General features: G+C 46.6%; 1 protein-coding gene across 1 annotated transcript; it reads right to left on the bottom strand.

The window, feature by feature from the left end:
• Nucleotides 1-5,445: 5,445 nt before the first annotated feature.
• LOC119882902 (AP-2 complex subunit mu-B-like) lies at nucleotides 5,446-18,588 on the bottom strand. The gene is made up of 12 exons (XM_038693259.1): nucleotides 18,058-18,588; nucleotides 16,813-16,908; nucleotides 14,616-14,881; nucleotides 14,091-14,173; nucleotides 13,920-13,925; nucleotides 13,682-13,817; nucleotides 11,283-11,427; nucleotides 10,334-10,453; nucleotides 10,121-10,256; nucleotides 8,799-8,896; nucleotides 7,411-7,522; nucleotides 5,446-7,109 (listed from the first exon to the last, which is right to left on the bottom strand). Exons 2-12 carry the CDS (start codon nucleotides 16,884-16,886, stop codon nucleotides 6,975-6,977), a joined length of 1,311 nt encoding a protein of 436 aa, XP_038549187.1. The 5' UTR covers nucleotides 16,887-16,908; nucleotides 18,058-18,588; the 3' UTR covers nucleotides 5,446-6,974.
• Nucleotides 18,589-22,644: the final 4,056 nt, after the last annotated feature.

The raw sequence follows: 22,644 nt of genomic DNA, 5'->3' as shown, positions 1-22,644 counted from the left end.
GTCTGAAAGCAGCTGCTGGTTCACCGGCTGGTTCACTGGTATGTTGGATCATAGACTGAAGGCAGCTACTGGTTCACCTGCTAGTTCACCTGCTGGTTCACCGGCTGGTTTCTGGTATGTTGGGTCATAGGACTGAAGGCAGCGGCTGGTTCACCGGCTGGTTCACTTGCTGGTTCCTGGTATGTTGGGTCGTAGGTCTGAAAGCGGCTGCTGGTTCACCGGCTGGTTCACTGGTATGTTGGATCATAGACTGAAGGCAGCTGCTGGTTCACCTGCTGGTTCGCCGGCTGGTTCCTGGTATGTTGGGTCGTAGGTCTGAAAGCGGCTGCTGGTTCACCGGCTGGTTCACTGGTATGTTGGATCATAGACTGAAGGCAGCTGCTGGTTCACTGGCTGGTTCACCTGCTGGTTCCTGGTATGTTGGGTTGTAGACTGAAGTCAGCTGCTAGTTCACCTGCTGGTTTTTGGTATGTTGGATCGTAGACTGAAGGCAGCTGCTGGTTCCTGGTAGGTTGGGTCGTAGACTGAAGGCAGCTGCTGGTTCACCTGCTGGTTCCTGGTATGTTGGATCGTAGACTGAAGGCAGCTGCTGGTTCACCTGCTGGTTCCTGGTATGTTGGATCGTAGGACTGAAGTCAGCTGCTGGTTCACCAGCTGGTTTCTGGTATGTTGGGTCGTAGACTGAAGGCAGCTGCTGGTTCACCTGCTAGTTCATCTGCTGGTTCACTGGCTGGTTCCTGGTATGTTGGGTCGTAGGTCTGAAAGCAGCTGCTGGTTCACCTGCTAGTTCATCTGCTGGTTCACCGGCTGGTTCACTGGTATGTTGGATCATAGACTGAAGGCAGCAACTGGTTCACCTGCTGGTTCACCTGCTGGTTCACCGGCTGGTTTCTGGTATGTTGGATCGTAGGACTGAAGGCAGCTGCTGGTTCACCTGCTTGTTCACCTGCTGGTTCCTGGTAGGTTGGGTCGTAGACTGAAGGCAGCTGCTGGTTCACCTGCTGGTTCACCTGCTGGTTCCTGGTAGGTTGGGTCGTAGACTGAAGGCAGCAGCTGGTTCACCTGCTGGTTCACCGGCTGGTTCACCTGCTGGTTTCTGGTATGTTGGATCGTTGGACTGAAGTCAGCTGCTGGTTCACCTGCTGATTCACTGGCTGGTTCACCTGCTGGTTCCTGGTATGTTGGGTTGTAGACTGAAGTCAGCTGCTGGTTCACCTGCTGATTCACTGGCTGGTTCACCTGCTGGTTCCTGGTATGTTGGATCGTAGACTGAAGGCAGCTGCTGGTTCACCTGCTGGTTCCTGGTATGTTGGATCGTAGGACTGAAGGCAGCTGCTGGTTCACATGCTGGTTCCTGGTATGTTGGATCGTAGACTGAAGGCAGCTGCTGGTTCACCTGCTGGTTCCTGGTATGTTGGATCGTAGACTGAAGGCAGCTGCTGGTTCACCTGCTGGTTCCTGGTATGTTGGATCGTAGGACTGATGTCAGCTGCTGGTTCACCAGCTGGTTTCTGGTATGTTGGGTCGTAGACTGAAGGCAGCTGCTGGTTCACCTGCTAGTTCATCTGCTGGTTCACTGGCTGGTTCCTGGTATGTTGGGTCGTAGGTCTGAAAGCAGCTGCTGGTTCACCGGCTGGTTCACTGGTATGTTGGATCATAGACTGAAGGCAGCTACTGGTTCACCTGCTAGTTCACCTGCTGGTTCACCGGCTGGTTTCTGGTATGTTGGGTCATAGGACTGAAGGCAGCGGCTGGTTCACCGGCTGGTTCACTTGCTGGTTCCTGGTATGTTGGGTCGTAGGTCTGAAAGCGGCTGCTGGTTCACCGGCTGGTTCACTGGTATGTTGGATCATAGACTGAAGGCAGCTGCTGGTTCACCTGCTGGTTCGCCGGCTGGTTCCTGGTATGTTGGGTCGTAGGTCTGAAAGCGGCTGCTGGTTCACCGGCTGGTTCACTGGTATGTTGGATCATAGACTGAAGGCAGCTGCTGGTTCACTGGCTGGTTCACCTGCTGGTTCCTGGTATGTTGGGTTGTAGACTGAAGTCAGCTGCTAGTTCACCTGCTGGTTTTTGGTATGTTGGATCGTAGGACTGAAGTCAGCTGCTGGTTCACCGGCTGGTTCACTGGTATGTTGGATCATAGACTGAAGGCAGCTGCTGGTTCACTGGCTGGTTCACCTGCTGGTTCCTGGTATGTTGGGTTGTAGACTGAAGTCAGCTGCTAGTTCACCTGCTGGTTCCTGGTATGTTGGATCGTAGGACTGAAGTCAGCTGCTGGTTCACCGGCTGGTTCACTGGTATGTTGGATCATAGACTGAAGGCAGCTGCTGGTTCACTGGCTGGTTCACCTGCTGGTTCCTGGTATGTTGGGTTGTAGACTGAAGTCAGCTGCTAGTTCACCTGCTGGTTTTTGGTATGTTGGATCGTAGGACTGAAGTCAGCTGCTAGTTCACCTGCTGGTTTTTGGTATGTTGGATCGTAGGACTGAAGTCAGCTGCTGGTTCGCCGGCTGGTTTCTGGTATGTTGGATCGTAGGACTGAAGGCAGCTGCTGGTTCACCGGCTGGTTCCTGGTATGTTGGGTTGTAGACTGAAGGCAGCTGCTGGTTCACCGGCTGGTTTCTGGTATGTTGGGTTGTAGACTGAAGGCAGCTGCTGGTTCACCTGCTAGTTCATCTGCTGGTTCACCGGCTGGTTCCTGGTATGTTGGATCGTAGACTGAAGGCAGCTGCTGGTTCACCTGCTGGTTCCTGGTATGTTGGGTTGTAGACTGAAGGCAGCTGCTGGTTCACCTGCTAGTTCATCTGCTGGTTCACCGGCTGGTTCCTGGTGTTGGATCATAGACTGAAGGCAGCTGCTGGTTCACCTGCTGGTTCCTGGTATGTTGGATCGTAGGACTGAAGTCAGCTGCTGGTTCACCAGCTGGTTTCTGGTATGTTGGGTCGTAGACTGAAGGCAGCTGCTGGTTCACCTGCTAGTTCATCTGCTGGTTCACTGGCTGGTTCCTGGTATGTTGGGTCGTAGGTCTGAAAGCAGCTGCTGGTTCACCTGCTGGTTCACTGGTATGTTGGGTCATAGGACTGAAGGCAGCGGCTGGTTCACCGGCTGGTTCACTTGCTGGTTCCTGGTATGTTGGGTCGTGGGTCTGAAAGCAGCTGCTGGTTCACCGGCTGGTTCACTGGCATGTTGGATCATAGACTGAAGGCAGCTGCTGGTTCACCTGCTAGTTCACCTGCTGGTTCACCGGCTGGTTTCTGGTATGTTGGGTCATAGGACTGAAGGCAGCGGCTGGTTCACCGGCTGGTTCACCGGCTGGTTTCTGGTATGTTGGGTCATAGGACTGAAGGCAGCGGCTGGTTCACTTGCTGGTTCCTGGTATGTTGGGTCGTAGGTCTGAAAGCAGCTGCTGGTTCACCGGGTGTTGTTGCTTTTCCTCTGAATGATTGTATAACTGTGATGTTCGTTAGTGACGTTGAGGATTATTGGTGGTGACAGACCTCCTTTTAAACAACAAACATATTTCACATGTTCTCTATTCTTCTTTAACATGATTTATATTTTATTGTCAATGTTATATTTCTGGTCCTGGACCTGCTTTATCTTATCTTATACACTGCTCAAATATATTAAGGGAAAACCTAAATTACACATCAGATCTCGATGAACAAAATAGTTGGAAGTTCAAAAACTTTACTGTACTTTGTAGAATTCGTTGAGTCAATGAAACCAAACTCACCAACTGGACCAGGAGGAACCCAGGACCCAACCCAGGACTCACTGCACCAGGAGGAACCCAGGGCCCAACCCAGGACTCACTGCACCAGGAGGAACCAAGGGCCCAACCCAGGACTCACTGCACCAGGAGGAACCAAGGGCCCAACCCAGGACTCACTCCACCAGGAGGAACCCAGGACCCAACCCAGGACTCACTGCACCAGGAGGAACCCAGGACCCAACCCAGGACTCACTGCACCAGGAGGAACCCAGGCTCCAAGGATATGCCTTCCCAGACCATCACGGACCCACCGCCAAACCATTTATGCTGGATCAGAGTCAAAGTTGGGATTGTTTTGGTGGACATCACCATATGACTAGGATGCTACTTGACGATGACCTTGGTGGCGTGCTAATGAACTGGTCAGCCTTAGCACACTGTGTTGTTGTTAACTACAACCTGCCAGGGGACTGCCGATGTGAATTAGCTTGAAGCTATAATTTGGTACGGTGCATCAAATGGAAACGTTTTTTGTTGTACATCTTTTACTGTATCCCGTCCCTTTTAAACAAATAAAGAAATGCTGATGATGCGGCAGGCAGCTTAAGGTTCACCACGTCGACCACAGATCCCCCTAGAGGACCTCGGACACATGGACGTCATTTTGACTTCACCAAATTTGATTCACAATAGCTTCTGCTTCCTGATTGGACAGATTGAGTTTACCTGACATGATGTTGTACTCTGATGATTAAAAGTTCCCTCAATGTTTCTGAGCAGTGGATTTTCTACTGACTGTTTGTTCTGCACCAAAACACCACAGCAGATCTCTGTATGCATGAACCATAGACTGTATATAAAGGTGTAAACCTACCTGGCAGTAAAGCTGATTCCGATTTCAGCCATTTATTTTATTCACCAAAGTACTTTTTTACTCACATTTGGTGAGTGGCTTGTTTTGGACCCTGAAGTGTGCTTGAGCCAGAGGCTGAGTAGCTGAGCAACCTGCTCAGTGGGTTTTAGTATTTTAAATGTTTGTTTTGTATTCGGAGGGTTATGAAAAGTGGCCAGTAACTAGGTAAATTTACTCAAGCACAAATTAGAGGCCACTTTCTCCTTCTTCTCCATCTCAGAGGGAGATCTTGTAAGTTTTCCTTCACTACATTTATCAGACAACTTCAATTACTTTACAAAGTCAGATTTTTACACATGAAGAGTTTATAAAATCTGATGTTTAACAGTTTATAGTCCAGCTATAGTATCAGACTGACAGGGAGATGAGACAGTTTTCATGTAAAAACATTTGCTGCTTTTCTCTATTTTAATTTATTTATTTATGAGAACCCGGATCTTTGGACTGCTGGTTTTAAAGGCGTCTCTTTGGGATCTGGGTAACTGTGACGGCACTTAACATCCTGCTTTATGGTAATGAGGAGGAGGAAGAACCTGATGTGGAACCGTACGACATGAAGTACTTTTAATGCTTGAAGTACCTTTTCCTGATTATACTTACATGCTTTTACTGAAGTAACATTTTCATTGCAGTACTTTTACTAGTAACAGAGTATTTACACAGTGAGGTATTAGTAGTTTAACCTCTAGGTACAGATCTGAATCCTTCATCCAGAGTTGATTTTGACTTTGGCTAAAACACGGAGTGGTTGGCAGGCTGGAGAATATTAACTGGATTCCCCATGAAGTCACCAGGATGTTCTTATTACACACAGAAACTTCAGTCGCATTGATTTTATTCAGAAAACAAAAGATTTTGGCAAAATAACTTGAGACAGGCAGCACAGAGACACCGCTGTCTGACAGGAAGTACTGAGCTGCTCACACACAGGGTTCAGATTCACAGGTACGCACAGCATCTGGGTACAAAAACTGTAAAAAATTAAAATAAAACAACTTTTTACTAGAGACGAATTCAGAATTTTAGTAAAATAAAAAAAACACTGAGGCAAATGTGTTTAAACAGAGTGAGACTGAGGCATGCTGGGTAACCACACAGACTTACTACAAGACAGGAGGACTCACTCTGAGCGTCGGGGGGGGGGGGGGTATTACTACATTACCCTTCTTCTAACAGGTCATTTTATTTCTACTTCACTCTGCTCCTTATTGTGGCGTTTCCTCTCAATCTGCTCATTAAACTAACGTCTGTGGGACCCACGCTCAGGTCTGGGTTTCAGGTGCAGCTGAGGTTCCTGGTTTGTCCTCCCTCTGCTGCTCACATGTAATCTAAAAACAGCAGCAGCACTGGTTCTACAAGGAGGTCTCTGTGGGTCTGCTGACGTCATACGAGCCAGAAGGTCTTGATTAGTTAAAACCTGGTCTATCTCAGTCCAGGGCTGCGTCCGAAAAGTCTTTTTTGCTCAGGAAGGTTCTGACTGAGTGAAGTGACCTGGAAGTAATTCAGCTGTTTAATTCTCTAAAAGCTGAGGAAAGGAGCCTCAATGCTTCCTTTCATATCTCCTTTAGCATAGGGTACACCGGACCACCCGTTACCAAAGGAAAGGATTGTTGATCGCATTATCAAAGCTGAACGCCAACATATTGATTTTTGTTACTGGACTATGGGTAAAATCGTTTCTGATCACAGAGCTGCGGGCAGCGCTTATATTCACTCAGCACCTCCTCTCGCTCGCTCGCTCTCTCTCTCTCTCGCCCCAGTTACGCTGTCATTCTGTGGGAAACACTGTTTACAGACAATAACTGGGATTCACAGGAGGTTGACGACCCGGTCCTTTATTTGGTGACTGGTACCTACAGGCCTTTTTGCTATCTTGGTTATGAAGCTGATATTCCACCGTGTTGTCCACCTTTAGACGGCCTGCATTACAACAACACGGGGCGCAGAGTCAGAGATGCGCTTTCTGTAGTCCATCTTCAGAACATTGTAGTTTCATCACGTCAGTAACATCCGCTGTCACATATTTACGTTGCCTAGAAATGAGCAGCCGGATTCTCTGAGTCCTTCTGGATTCTCCTTCACATCTTTCCTTGACCTCGTGACGTTTTCCATCGAGGTCGAGGAAAGGTTTAAGATTTTTTGACTTTTCGGACGCAGTCCAGGTCTCCTTTCTGTCAGGTACACTGGGCTCTGAGCCAGCTGAGCTGTTTCTGGAATGTGATTGGCTGAGCGTCTGACATTTGGAATAAGTGGGGATTAAACTTTGTACTGAATAAACACACACAGATCTGTAGAGGACAACAACAACAATTCCTTCCCATCAGCCCCGGGAGCGGCGGTGGAGGGGTCAGCAGCGAGTCTCGTAGATGCCGCTGCGTCCGATGTAACGAACCCATTTAATGACGTCATGATCGCTGTAGTTCAACTTCGGCTCGAACACCTTCAGGTACCGGACCTTAAGACCTGACGGAGCGAATGGCACCTGAGGAGGAGGCGGAGAGGAGGAGTTAGTGAAGCAGCACACCATGTTTATCTGTTTGAAAGAAGAACAGCATCAGTGTTCAGAGACACCTGCTGCTCCTCTTTGGCGCTGCAGGAGGCGCTGTGACACATCTACGGCATCACATCGGCCTACATCCCGTCTACATCATCTACCTCCCGTCTACATCATCTACATCCCATCTACATCATCTACATCATCTACCATCCCGTCTACATCGGCCTACATCCCGCCTACATTGGTCTATATCCTGCCATCGCAGGGTACAGGTTTCTGTTCTGACCTCAAAGTTCATGGAGATCGGAGGTCGAGCCCACTTCTTCTTGTCGTTAGTCGGTAGCAGCTCGATCTCTGCGCTGATCTGAGACTCCTTCATCCCCGCCATGCGCTTTATCCTGCAACACACATCAGCACACGTCAACACATCAGCGCTGGTCGAAAGACTATCTACCGTCTGTTTATTCACTACTTTCTGTTTTAAAGACCAAACGATTCAACGAGTAATCAAGATGATAAAACTCAGACTAATCAGCTTGTAGCCCCGCCCTAAAGCCTCCCCTGCTTCCTGGTCTCTGTTCCTCTAAATGGGACCATAATTTACTAAATGAACATCATGCTGTGTTGAAGAAGACTTGAAACTAGCGACTGAGACCAGAAACTCATCAGGAAAGTGTTTACTGAGGGAATAAATCAGCTGACAAGTAACAACATTTTCTCACAGACATCAATACAATCACACTTCTTTCTGCAGACGCTGGAGTCGCCCCCTGCTGGCTGCAGGAGAGGACGCAGGTTTAAGGCTTCACTTTCAGACCCGGAGGTTCCTGCTTGGTAATACTTGATAGTGTAAGAGGAACCTCTCTGCGCAGGTTCCTCCTAAACTATCTAAGTACAGAGTTGGACTGAACAGTTTGATTAGTAACAGAACTGAAAGTCAAACTGTCAGGACCCGTTATAATGTAACACCCCGACACCGCAGAGCCTCCTGTGGTCTCAGAGTTTCCCGCCTGCTGCAGCTTTCAGAAAGCAGCATGATGAGGTAATGCTGAGGTGTTGTGCTGACGTGGCTGCAGCAGCCGGAGGTGGTGTTCGCGCTGAAGGTGCAGAGCTGCTCTGATCTCTTCGTCAGCACTGACGGGTTTTACTGCTCACCTCAGGTCCAACTATCGATCCGGCTGAACACATCAGCAGCAGCACAGACTACAGCTGTGTCCTACAGCAGAGGTCAGCACGTCATACCTCTAAGTCTCTAACCAATGAGAGATGAAACAGAGACAGTGTTCACTTCCAACCCATTCATTTAAATTAACTGCTAAGCTAAGATAGCGTAACCTAGAGTTGTTTTATTTGTCTTCAAGTAAGAAGAAAGTATAGTTCAATGATGAATATCACGATAAAAAACAAACTATTTTGTCTCCCTATTCATATTTAGCACCAGAGTACAGAAACATTTCACTCAGCCATCATATTTATTTACTGAGCTCCACCTCAGATACCACATTTCTAACTTCAGCGGGGGCTCGGCTGCCCTGTTATCACAGTTTGATTTAAATAGCACCCAGCTGATCTCTCTGCTGTCTGATCGATCAGCTGATATCAGGGATAATAAGGGTCTGTGTTGGTCCTGAAGGAGAACTCTAAATAAAGACCCAGCAGACGGAGATCACTTACTTCCAGACGATGGCGTTCTCGCTCGCTTTGTACTTTGCTTTTCCCTTCATGCAGATGAGCTGAACCCCGCTGGTGTTCAGGGGGTGGGGGATCCGAACCTGGAGGGGGGGTTCAATCAGATCGGTCAGTTTTCGTCAGGGTTTCTCCAAACTACAGCGTCTCTTTCACACTTTCCGAAAGAGCTTATTATTAGGAATAATATATACACAATAATTTATATTAATATGTAGGAAAAAGATGATAAATAGATAAATATACCAAATAAATAACCAAAACAAAAAGATCTCAAAGAAGAGTCACATATAAACATTTTTGTAAAAGAAAATCATTTATCAAATTAGTGGATTTGTATCAATTAAAGTCGGTGGCTGTATTCAGAACCGCCTACTACATACTACTAGCAACTGCAGCATCCAGTATGTACTGTATACTGCAGCATGTACTGCATCCAGTATGCAGTATGAAACTGCTAAATTGGTTTATTTTGCAGTACGTCAGGCCAGGCTAAGCCAGTTTCCGGTTTTCAAAATTGGAACAAAAGGAGGAATTTCTATGTACGAACACTTAAAACTTCTTTTTTCTTTTATCTCATGTAAAGAGAACAAAGCTGCAGCTGATCTGTAGCAGACGTTTGCTTTGATTTATTGGTGCATCAATAAAAATTATATAAAATAAAAAGCAAGTAATGTAACGACACCTGTTAACATTCCACTAACAACTATGATAATAATAAAGCAACAACAGCAACCGTCTCCTTTCAAACTACTTCCGGTCCGTCAGATGTCTCTTGATTTAAGTTAAAACGTTCCAACATTACTCAGAATGTAAAGACAGCGGTGAGAAGAGCTGCGTCAGCTGGCGGCCCGGCACGTTAGCTCGCGGTGCTTCTCGACTCTGAAAACATTCCAGCACATTCGCCAACAATTTTCCTAAAACTGACGATATTTGAAATCTCTGTGCGACAAACAGCGTGTGAAAACTGTAAACCAAGTTGTGTGGCTGTCCTCCACACAACAGACCGGTTTTTGTTACAGTTCTAACGCTTTGCATTATGGGACACAGAACATGAGGTAGACTGGTCCGATGCGTACTGGAGATTTTTCCCGAATCAGTGCGCCTTCCGGGTATTTTTGGCACACTGCAGATTTGGCTTTTGTTTGCATACTGCACTCTGCATTTAGGCCAGATCAGTACGTGCTACTAGCGCAGAAGGCGGTTTGGAACGCAGCCTCAGTTTCAGCTCTCCTCTGGTTTTATGGGTCAGATTTACTTCCTGCTCTGATTTAAATAAAGGTTGTGAAAGTTGAACCTGGACATCATACCTCGATCTTCTGAGCCAGCAGCGACGACTTGAAGTTGGACTTGATGACGACTTTGACCTCCAGCTTGGTGCGACCGACCTCCCGGACCAGAGGGATGACCCTGAACGGCAGGATGATGTCTTTGGTGGTCCGGTACCTGCAGACAGACAGAGCGTCTCACGCTGTGCGCTGCTGTCAGGTGAACCAGGTGTTGTGTGCTGAGTGACCTCTGACCTCATGAGCTCGTAGTCTCCGTCTGGAGGGATGAAGCTGATGCTGCGCTCCGAGTCGAACTTACTGAGGCGAACACACTGGTGGAAGGTGCAGTCGTCGATCGCTATCGACTGTTTACCGCTGAGGAAGAGAGAAAGAGGCGGGTCAGTTCAGAACTCCTACTGGAAAACCACCGATTTAACGGGAATAAACAGAAGTCTAAAATAACTGAAACAGATCTCAAAGACTGAAACCCGGCAGAGACGTTTCTAATCTGAACGTCACCTCATGTGTTCCGTAAACAAAGCGTGAAGAAGAGAGTGCTTCTGGTTCCGGTCCTGGACCGTGGCGGACCCTCCAAAGTTTGGCTCAGCTTCACTAACAAACTGCAGCAGCTGCAGTCAGGAGGTTCGGTGCGAGAGAGGAAGCAGCTCCGACGTGACGAAGTGTTTCCTTCAACACGGCGTGAATCTGAAGGAACGCTTCACCGTGTTCAACGTGTCGCGCTCTCCCAGATCCAGCTAACGCTAACAGCAGCGACGCCTCAGGTACAAAACACAGGTGAGCCGACGTTCAACTTTTATACTGAAGGGAAACCGACGATGGCTACAGATGAGACGAGTCCCAGAGACGCCCCCTCTAGGACAGAGACTCCTTTCACTTTAGAGACATGAAGGGGACGAGGAGCGAGGAGGATCTGTGGCGAAGGAACCAGAACCCAGACTCAATAAAATAAAACGATACCCAGCCCTCCTTAAAACTCCATCCAGGTTTTATTCGAGTCACACGTACGTTCAAAAGCTTGGTGCTGTGAAACAAACTCACGCCAGCAAAACAGGAGCTTTCAGTGAGAAGAGCCGGATCAGCTGACTGAGACAGACAGGAAGTGACCATATAAGGAGCTCAGAGAGCCGCGCAGCCTGCAGGTGATGCAGGTGTGTGAGTGTGAGCGTCCTGTGTGACCTCTGACCTCTTGCCGCCGTCCTCAGAGCTCCCTGCTTTTCCCTGCTTGTCGATGACGATCTTGTCGTTCATCCCAAATTTACACTCAGGCATCCCGCTCAGGTAGCTCTTCATCACCACCCGGCCGGAGACGTGAGCGCTGAGCACCTGACCTGCGCACACACACACACACACACACACACACACACACACGCAGGCTGTTAGGGTGTGCTGTCGCCCTCTGGTGGCTCAGTGCAGCGCTTCTTCCTCTCCAGCTGTTTCTAACACAGCTGCTCCTCACTGACAACAACAATGATGTCATGCTGCATTATGATTGGCTGATGTGATGATGCACTTTACCACCGTGTTACAGCGTCTCTATGGTCTGGTAGTACATGTTAGTACATGTTAGTACACGCTAGTACTCTGACAGCTACCCTGTAGTACACGTTAGTACTTTGACAGCTACCCTGTAGTACACGTTAGTACACGTTAGTACTTTGACAGCTACCCTGTAGTACACGTTAGTACACGTTAGTACTCTGACAGCTACCCTGTAGTACACGTTAGTACACGTTAGTACTTTGACAGCTACCCTGTAGTACACGTTAGTACACGTTAGTACTCTGACAGCTACCCTGTAGTACATGTTAGTACACGTTAGTACTTTGACAGCTACCCTGTAGTACATGTTAGTACTCTGACAGCTACCCTGTAGTACATGTTAGTACACGTTAGTACTTTGACAGCTACCCTGTAGTACATGTTAGTACACGTTAGTACTTTGACAGCTACCCTGTAGTACATGTTAGTACTCTGACAGCTACCCTGTAGTACATGTTAGTACACGTTAGTACTCTGACAGCTACCCTGTAGTACATGTTAGTACTTTGACAGCTACCCTGTAGTACATGTTAGTACTTTGACAGCTACCCTGTAGTACATGTTAGTACTCTGACAGCTACCCTGTAGTACATGTTAGTACACGTTAGTACTCTGACAGCTACCCTGTAGTACATGTTAGTACTTTGACAGCTACCCTGTAGTACATGTTAGTACTTTGACAGCTACCCTGTAGTACATGTTAGTACTTTGACAGCTACCCTGTAGTACATGTTAGTACTCTGACAGCTACCCTGTAGTACATGTTAGTACTTTGACAGCTACCCAGTAGTACATGTTAGTACACGTTAGTACTCTGACAGCTACCCTGTAGTACATGTTAGTACACGTTAGTACTTTGACAGCTACCCTGTAGTACATGTTAGTACTTTGACAGCTACCCTGTAGTACATGTTAGTACTCTGACAGCTACCCTGTAGTACATGTTAGTACTTTGACAGCTACCCTGTAGTACACGTTAGTACTCTGACAGCTACCCTGTAGTACATGTTAGTACTTTGACAGCTACCCTGTAGTACATGTTAGTACTCTGACAGCTACCCTGTAGTACATGTTAGTACTTTGACAGCTACCCTGTAGTACATGTTAGTACTTTGACAGCTACCCTGTAGTACATGTTAGTACTTTGACAGCTACCCTGTAGTACATGTTAGTACTCTGACAGCTACCCTGTAGTACATGTTAGTACTTTGACAGCTACCCTGTAGTACACGTTAGTACTCTGACAGCTACCCTGTAGTACATGTTAGTACTTTGACAGCTACCCTGTAGTACATGTTAGTACTTTGACAGCTACCCTGTAGTACATGTTAGTACTCTGACAGCTACCCTGTAGTACATGTTAGTACTTTGACAGCTACCCTGTAGTACACGTTAGTACTCTGACAGCTACCCTGTAGTACATGTTAGTACACGTTAGTACTTTGACAGCTACCCTGTAGTACATGTTAGTACTCTGACAGCTACCCTGTAGTACATGTTAGTACACGTTAGTACTCTGACAGCTACCCTGTAGTACATGTTAGTACTTTGACAGCTACCCTGTAGTACATGTTAGTACTTTGACAGCTACCCTGTAGTACATGTTAGTACTTTGACAGCTACCCTGTAGTACATGTTAGTACTTTGACAGCTACCCTGTAGTACATGTTAGTACACGTTAGTACTCTGACAGCTACCCTGTAGTACATGTTAGTACACGTTAGTACTTTGACAGCTACCCTGTAGTACATGTTAGTACTTTGACAGCTACCCTGTAGTACATGTTAGTACACGTTAGTACTCTGACAGCTACCCTGTAGTACATGTTAGTACACGTTAGTACTCTGACAGCTACCCTGTAGTACATGTTAGTACACGTTAGTACTCTGACAGCTACCCTGTAGTACACGTTAGTACTCTGACAGCTACCCTGTAGTACATGTTAGTACACGTTAGTACTCTGACAGCTACCCTGTAGTACACGTTAGTACTCTGACAGCAACCCCGTAGTACATGTTAGTACACATTAGTACACGTTGGTACCTTGCGGGGACATGAGCAGGTTGACGCTCTCCAGGACGTCCAGAAAGAGTTCGTTGCGTCTGTACTTGATTCCCTCTCTCCTCCAGCCGATCTGCCCCGTCACCTGACTGGTGATCTGAGACTGCTCCTCTTTGGTCTGGGGGGGGGGGGGGGGGGGGGGGGGGGGGTTAGTGTTAGGAGTACTGGACTGAAGTACAACAACAGTGAAACAGTAAACAGGTAAGACAGGTGGACTCACGTGGTGCTGCAGGACGATGCAGGCGAGCAGGAAGGAAAAAAAACAAAAACAAAAAAAAACAACAGGAAACAGTTCACTCTTCTCATTGGCTGATAAATGTCTGTCTATGCTGTCACTGAACACTTCCTGTTGATCTTTCACATTAAAAGCACATTAACCTTCTGCTCCTACCTGACTCTTGATGCCCTGCTGAGTGATGAAGGTCTTCAGAGCTCCAGTCTCTGAGTTCTGAGGGTAACCAAAGTCCAAGATCTCTGCAGGACACAAAGACGGTTACAACAAACCAACACAAAGACAACAAACAAACATGCATACAAACAACAAACAGACAGCAAACAAACAAACAAAGAGACAAACTGACAACAAAACAAACATAAATACAAACAAACAAACACAAAGAGACAACAATCAAACTGACAACAAACATACACAAAGAGACAACAATCAAACTGACAACAAACAAACAAACACAAAGAGACAACAAACAAACAACCAACAGCCGGACAGATCTGCAGCAGAGACGACTCCTGCCAGCGCCGTATTTTCTTTAGGTTTTGATTTTCTCATCCAACGCTTACAAAAATCAAAACCTAAAAAACAACAGCGCGGCAGAGCGATGACGTCTTCGTGAGGCGGGGACGGGTCACTTCCTGTTTAGGGTTTACAGCGCTTCTTGGCGTCCGTGAGGCAGCTCACCGTCCAGCAGCTCGTAGATCAGGACGAAGTTGTTCTTCACGTTCTCCTCGCTGATCTTGCCGAAGTAGGCGGACATGACGTCGCACATCTTGTAAAGGAACTCGAACACCATGGTGGCGTTGACGTTCTGCTTGGTGACCGCCGCCAGCCAGATGTTGGAGCGTTTGACGTGGAAGAAGCTGGTCCGGGCGATGTTGGTGACCGGCGAGCGGACCTGCTGCCTGGCGTGGATGACGTTAACTCTGAACGCGTCCACCGCATTTCTCCTGGAGAAAGAGACGAGAGGACGTAAAGGTCACTTCCTGTAGCGGGTCAACATGGACGCCTGGAAACGTTCTGCTCGGTTCCTTTAAGGTTCTGCAGCAGAAAGAAGTACTTGTTCTTTACGTTTTATCAGTTTTAATGTTTCAAAACATCCCGCTGAAGGACAGCAGGAGAACGTTGATTCATAGATTAACGACACCATGAGCTCGCCTCGCCGTCTGTGATGTCATTATTCACACCTGGACCACCTCTACTCAAGGTCCACTTACTCGCTTGTTCTGGAGCTTTTAACCAAACACATCGGTACAGGAGTGAAGCCGACGGCGAGCAGCTGAGCGTCACGCGCCATAAACTCTCAAACACGCCGCCTTAATCAAAGAAAGACCCGTCCCTCTGTGCGGCTCCTCGGCAGCCGTGTTGTTAAAGACTGAGGTGACCTCATCACTCTGAGGGGTTTCCTGTTGCCGCAGCAGGGCTCAGCGCCACACTGCTGTTGCCTAGCAACAGGCTCCCTGCATCACAGCAACAGTGAAATGGAGGATGCAGCACAGAGGACCGACTCAGACCGCCTGGAGGGGGGGTGTGTGTTACAAACCTGAACAGCTGATCGATGAAGGGGAAGTCCACCTGCGGCCCTTCTAAGTGACAGGAAGCAGAGTGCGGCGAGCTTCACTGCCGGACCTCCTGATTTAAAAGCTGCAGGGTTCAGATTCATCAGAACACAGAGTCCGGACTCATTTCTGGTTCAGGTCTAAGTGGTTCATTTCAGCTCGACTCATGGACACACGGAGATGAGGTCATTCTTAGCCGGTGTGTTTTAATATTTTTATTTATTTATTTAATTTCACCGTTTTATTGATACTTGATTCTCCATCTTAAGTATCACTTATTGAATTCGCCTCCTTCAGTTCTCTTCGCACTCACAGACCTCTGCTGCAAGCAGCCATTACCAGCACCAGCTCAACTCGCCTCGGTTTGGCCGTCCTCCGTTTTCCATTGCAGATAGCTCCCCTCAGTGTAGCTGGTCGTCGTAGCAACGCCACACACAACAGCCGCCACGTAATGTTCGATGCGACACACACACACACACACACACCAGCGACCCACAAACAGCTGTCTCCTGATTTGAGTTAAAACGTTTCAACATTCCTCAGAATGTAAAGACACATTAGTACAACAAAAAGGCGAGTAGAGCTGGTACCGTGCAGCTTCACCGTCTCTCTCTCCCTGCGTGGCCGCTTCGCTGACTTTCGCCATCAGTAGCAGGCTAGGCTGTATAAAGTTACTGAACTTGAGCAGCATGTTAAGGAGGCGTGTTGACGACGTAGCCTATCAAAATAAAACCAACGTGGTCGTTAACGGATAACATCTGACTGGTGAGTTCACTGTCGCTCTACCTGGTCCGCTCTTGTAAAATCTCCACGGTGTCGCGACTTGTAACGTGATCACCGTGTTTCTCTGTTAAATACTACAGTGTGTCGTCTAACCTGGGCGCCGTGAATGAACCGTGTTTTTCTTCTTACAAGCCAGATCTTTAACAGTTTCGACCAATCACGGTGTCCCCCGTGAGTTTGCGAGCCAGACGGCTGCATGCAGACGCAGAGGGAGGGGCGGGGCTGCGCGGCGAGGGAGAGAGAGGAGCAAACGCTGGCAGGACGTTACGGAAACATATTAATTAACTCAACATCAAACTATCAGTATAAACGGTATTGTCTAATTTCATATCCGTGTACCTCATATACTGCCCAGACCTACTTCCTGCTACATTTTCGATATGATATTGTGCAATGTGATATAGCGATAACGATCTTGGGTCAATATGTTGTGCAATCCTACTCTCTGTCCCTGAACACACCCTCGCCGTCCTCGCTGACCCTGAACACACTTTCTGTCTCAGCTCAGGGGCATCTCAGCGCCGGCCTGCAGGACTCACCCGATGTCATCGCGGTACACCCTGGAGATCAACACCTCCCCCTTGTGGTTGTAGATAAAGAGTCCACCAATCATGGCTGACGCCCGTCAGTCAGAGCTGTGGACAGAGAGGAAGAGTATTATTAGAGAGGATGAAACCTGATCTATGAATATAATCTAATGCAGAATATAGTCTGTGATCTTCTTCTGTGGTGGCAGTTAATGACTCGCTAAATGATGATGTCATGATTTACGACATATGAAGTCACAGTAGATTTAACTTTTTATTCTAAGCAGAAATTAGCAAGACAACATTTTGATTTTTTTTTTTTTAAATGATCAGATAATTTATCATTTCGGTCTTAACATTTCTAATTTCTTACTTTTAAATTAAGGTTTCACTTCTTCTCTCCTGATTTTGACCTTGATGTTTTAATTTGATTATTCCCTGAATGTGTCAGATTATATATATATATATATATATATATATATATATATATATATATATATATATATATATAACAGCATTAAGCTGCTGTGCTAAATTAGCTAATTAAAAACAGGTTCAACATTAGAGCAGCCTGTTAGCTTAGCTGCTGTTATCATCATCCCACAAATCTAATTGAACATAGTAAAAAGAAATACAATCTGTTCCTCTGCAGCGGTGAAAGCTCGCAGATACGTGATATAGCATTCAGAACTCCATTTAAAAATCTGACATTTTAATGTGTTTTCATGTATTTTTACTGCGTTACACAAATAACATATAAAGACACTAACTGTTGGTAAATGTAGGGTGTTCTGGTACTTCCGGCATACAAATAAACGAACATTAAATACGTATTTGTGAAGGATATAGACTTATATACGGTGAATGACACCCACTGGCTGACGATACCGCCCAGTCACGTAACATTTCGACGTCGCTGAAAATAGCGGCATTTATCGATCTAACAGTTAGTTGCTCGGCTGAAAAGTCGCAATAATATTTAACACAAGTGCTGTTAGAATGTGCCGAATTTAAACGAGGTCCCTTCTGACTTATAACAGATATTAAATCACGACCTACACAGAAGGAGCCGGTATTGATGAGCAATCCATCACTGAAAATCAGATTTTTTTAAATGGCTGTTCGTTGACGACGACTAGCTATTAGCAACACCTGCTAACGTTACCGCAGCGGTCGCTCCGCCGCTGCTGCAGTTCAGACAGACGGGCGGGGAGAGAGAGACAGGCGGGCGGTGTTAGCTGTCCGCCAGGTCCTTACCCGCTCCACAGAGATGCTGTTGAGTCTCCGGGCTGCTCACAGAGATCCGCTCCGGCTCTGAAGTCTCTCCATTAGGACGTTTGACCGTGAAACCCGGACTCTCCTGTCTCCTCCGGTCGGAGGCAAGATGTCGGCGGCAGGAGCGGACTGTCAGCTGACCCGGCCGCGTCCACTTCAGAACAAGCCACCTCCTCCACCCGGGCTCCTCCTGCCACACTACCAGGACTCTCACTTCACAGAGATCTTTATATTGACTGCTTTAACACCGGGGAGCTGGTGTGGCTCGCACACTGACGGCGTAGCGGCAGCTGCGCTCCTGAGTCGGACCGCTCAGGGTGACGGAGGCGGCAGGTGTGCGGATTGGGACGCGTCCCTCCCTCCTCCGTGCGTCGGGAGAAAGGAAGCAGCGAGCTGTGCGGATGAATCACGATCACTCGCATCTCTCAGAGCTGCGGCCCCCGGTTCCCCGCAGACTCGATCTCATGGAGGACACCAGGACCCGCAGGCGTGTTCAGACCCGCATGTCTGATGTCCAGGGGCCCGAAAGCTGCAGGCCCCTAAAGGCTGCAGGCCCCTGAAGGCTGCAGGCTCCTGAAGGCTGCAGGCCCCTGAAGGCTGCAGCCCCTGAAGGCTGCAGGCTCCCAGCTCTCACCCTTAATAAAATGTCTCCATCCCGCTCAGAACAAGGTTTACGGTGTTTCTGTCTCACTCCTTTCTGTTTAATGCTTCTACTCCAGCATTTGTCACAACATGTTACATAAAACAACAAGAACTAAAATAACTTGAATTCATCTGCAGATTATTGCCACGATTAATCGTTTGGTCTATAAAATGTCCAGATTCCAAAGCGATGTCGTCAAATCGCCCCTTTTTGTCCAAACAACAGTTAAAAAAGACTCTGAAACCAGCAAATGTTTGACATTTTTACTTCGCAAAAACGACTAAAACTATTAATCATTTATCAAAATAGTTGTCAAAATTATCAAAATACAATTTTCTTTCAATCTATTACTGGACTAATATGAATTGAATTCACAACACACATGCTTTCTATTTTATTTATTTATTTTTAAAAGTTTTATTTTATTTATTATTATTATTTTAACACATTATTTATTTTTGTAATGAACTGTATGAAATGTTCTTTTGTAATTTATTTGTAGCTTTTGCAATATTGTTGTTTGACAAATAAGCTGAATAGAATTAATAGTTGCAGCTTGTTAAAGATTAAAACTCCTGACCTGTTTATGACACACCATTTAACATTTATTCTTTAAAACTTACCACTCGCTATTTAAAAGCTACCAGTACTTATTTATTATTTCTTAGTATCTATTATTTACTAGTATCTTTTATTTAAACACGAGTACCTGTTCATTAGGGTCAGAGCGACAGGTACTAGTATCATTTTGATTCTTACTAGTAACACTTTTTTCTTACTGGTGATTTATTAATGACTTGTTGATAGTAACATTTAATTCTTCCTAATCAATAAGTACTAGAAGCCTTTACAAAGCGAGTGGTAAGTTTAAAGGACTGCATGTTGAAACATCTTCCCAGAACCTGTTTGGCTCGTGTGCGTCCCTGAATGAAAATATTGCTGCACAGTGTGTGAGGAATGCAACAGGAAACTCATTTCTATGAAAAGAAATGATATTTTTCTCTCTGCTCATGTGGATCGTGTGGACGTAATCAAAAAGGTTAAATCTGCATCAGAATGATCCGGATCTGGAAATCCCATGTTTTGCTATCCAGGATCAAGTCACCCGTCTTTCTTTTCTGGTTTTTCACTGGATTGGATCACCCTGATCCAGATACAAACTTTCAGATTCAGACTACTTCTGAACAGCTGAGTCCAGGACAGGTTCGTACAGGAAAGTCCCGGGAACCAAAACCTAAAATAACTTAAATTTACACAATCCAATCTTTAAAAACTGGCCAAAACCTGCACAAACAAACACACTTTTATCTGACAGAAACACTAGACTGTCGCTTCTGTCGCATTCGTTTGAAAATATGGAGACATTCAACACAAAAAGTGAGTGAGACACTTTTTAATCGTGTGTTTGAAGACGGAGAACAGAGGCAGAACCAAAGTGAATAAAAACAATAATAAACTGAGCAGCAAATATCTCACATGTTTTGATATTCAGTGTTAAATGTGTGCACAAGGATTTAACTTCAGGTGTTAATCAGAAGAAGAGAACGATTAGATAAACAGTGAGGTCCTGACCAGAATCCTGGGCAAAACTGGGCAAACTGGTCTGTTTCTGAAGTAAACGAATAATGTGTTTCCTCCTCAGTGACGGAGTCCAGACGTCCTTCTCCCGAACTCCTCAATCGAGGCAATCCCAGGCCAGATGGGATGGCCGCGGGGTCTGCTCGCAGGTGGACGAGCCTGGAATACCTAAAGGGAGGCACCCTGACCAGAACCACCTCAGCCTTTCAACAGGAAGGAGCAGCAGGTCTGAGCTCCTCACCCCGCCATGCTGAGTCTTCTTCAATCCACATCCTCCTCCTTTCAGTTTCTGTCGCAGACTCGGAGGTGCTGATCCCGCGCAAACACGACCGGCTCAAAGGGCAGAGAACGGAGACACTGAAAGTTCACTTCATTTAACTTGACTTATTTACGAAAACATACGTTAAACTGCAAAAGAGACGAGATGTTGATGACAGTGAAGTCAGTGGTGTAAGAGAGCGGGTCTCTCCAAGAGGACTGAGGTGGACGGCCCCGCCTACCAGTTACCCAATCAGGCCAGAGTCACAGGGTCACATCCTGGTGAAGCCAGAGCCGAAATCACAACCGGCGTGCAGCGCGTTCAGTCCCGACAAAACGTTCAGACAGAAACATGAGCCCTGAACAGCCTGGCCCTTCTTCGCCTTCTTCTCAAAGAACTTTTGGAGCCTGATGAAATCGTTTAAGTGTTTAAAACACAGACGCCCCAGGAATATTGATCGATATTCACTGTTTTTGTCAATAGTTCAAAGTTTTGAAAGCTTTCTGTGGTTGTTTGGACAGAAACTCCCAATAAAAGTCTTCATTTCAACCATCAATATTGCCAAAATATGGACATTCGCCTGGTATATTTTTAAAGAATTACAGTTGTATTCCAGGTGTATTAGAAGATATTCAGTTGCATTATAATCTGTCTGATGATGGTTTTGATGGTTTATTGCAGCTTTTTTTACCAGGCGAGGATGAAAATATCTTTTTTTCTTTATTGCATCTCCATTTAGTCTGTAATGGTAAAATAAATATGTATATATTTACAATGGATTCACATTCTCCAGCTTCTGACCTTTCAAAGGAATTATGCATCTAGGCCGAATGGTCGAGGAATTATTCCTGATGCATTTTGGGTTTGTTAGTTTTTCCTGGAAATAGCTGGAGGTTTCCAACAGCTTAATAAAAGCAAATACGCTCGATCTTACAGTCACTCAGTGGATTTTGAGGTCTAGAATAGCAGAGAAGTAGGGGCGGGGTTGTATACAGGTCGCTGCTGATTGGTTAACACGTCTGACACCCACGAAAACGAGAGAAAAGCCCGTTTAACACTGTAAGGAAACACGGCGTTTAAACCCAGAAACCTCAGCACAGCAGACCACGCTGTCTTCAGACTGAACAAACCCGAGGTTGCACCACACAACACCCAGTGAGAACACGCTGGACCTCCTGCCAAGAACACGAACACAACTCTTGCTCAGGTATCCCAGGACTGGTTGGATTGTAGCAGCAGCCCAGCTCAGGTTTGGGGGTTCCTGAAAGTGTTGCTTCTGTCGCCCAAAATAATATCCCCACTCAAGGCGGGCAGTTCTCTTCCCCTGCTGGATTTGGCTTTGCCAGAACCTCTTTGTGTCCACGGCCTCCCCAAAACCCTCCCACACTAGAGTTTCCGCTTCTATAATCTATGGAACCCTTTTTACCCCGATACTGTCTCTTCAGGAGATCCTTGGGTCCCCCCTCCCACGACTCAGAGCTGCCTCGTCCAGACTGGAAGTTGTGAACATGGATCACATCCAATCCTACTCCCTGGATGCAGAAACAATTCCTCTGAAAGTAGGAATCCACCCTGCAGACAGGGGCCTTGACCAGATGTTCCCAATTGACCCTTTGCTAAGCCACGCCCTGAATGGCCTATCGGGGCGTGGCTATCACAGCGCAGTATAGGACTCGCTCTGAGGTCTGACACTTTTATGGCTGCGCTCCATTGACTCTAATGCAAAAAGAGTTGTTTTCTAGCTTTTGTAGGCTGTAGATTGTTCCTAATGTGATGTTAGTTAGCTAACGCTAGCTAACATCCTACTGAATAACGTAATAAAGCCCTGCTGTTCTGCTTTTTAATGATCAGTCTGAGTCAGTCTGAGTCTGTTTGTGTCTGTCTGAGTCAGTCTGAGTCTATCTGAGTCTGTCTGAGTCTGTCTGAGTCAGTCTGAGTCTATCTGAGTCAGTCTGAGTCAGTCTGAGTCTGTCTGAGTCAGTCTGAGTCTGTCTGATCTGTCTGAGTCAGTCTGAGTCTGTTTGAGTCAGTCTGAGTCTGTCTGAGTCAGTCTGAGTCTGTCTGAGTCAGTCTGAGTCTATCTGAGTCT

Source organism: Micropterus salmoides, unplaced genomic scaffold (assembly GCF_014851395.1).
Source record: "Micropterus salmoides isolate LMB-PRFRI ecotype aquatic unplaced genomic scaffold, ASM1485139v1 Ms_hic_scaffold_3, whole genome shotgun sequence".
Taxonomy (NCBI): domain Eukaryota; kingdom Metazoa; phylum Chordata; class Actinopteri; order Centrarchiformes; family Centrarchidae; genus Micropterus; species Micropterus salmoides.
The sequence above is the reverse complement of the archived record's forward strand: the minus strand, read 5'-3'. Positions and strand labels throughout refer to the sequence as shown.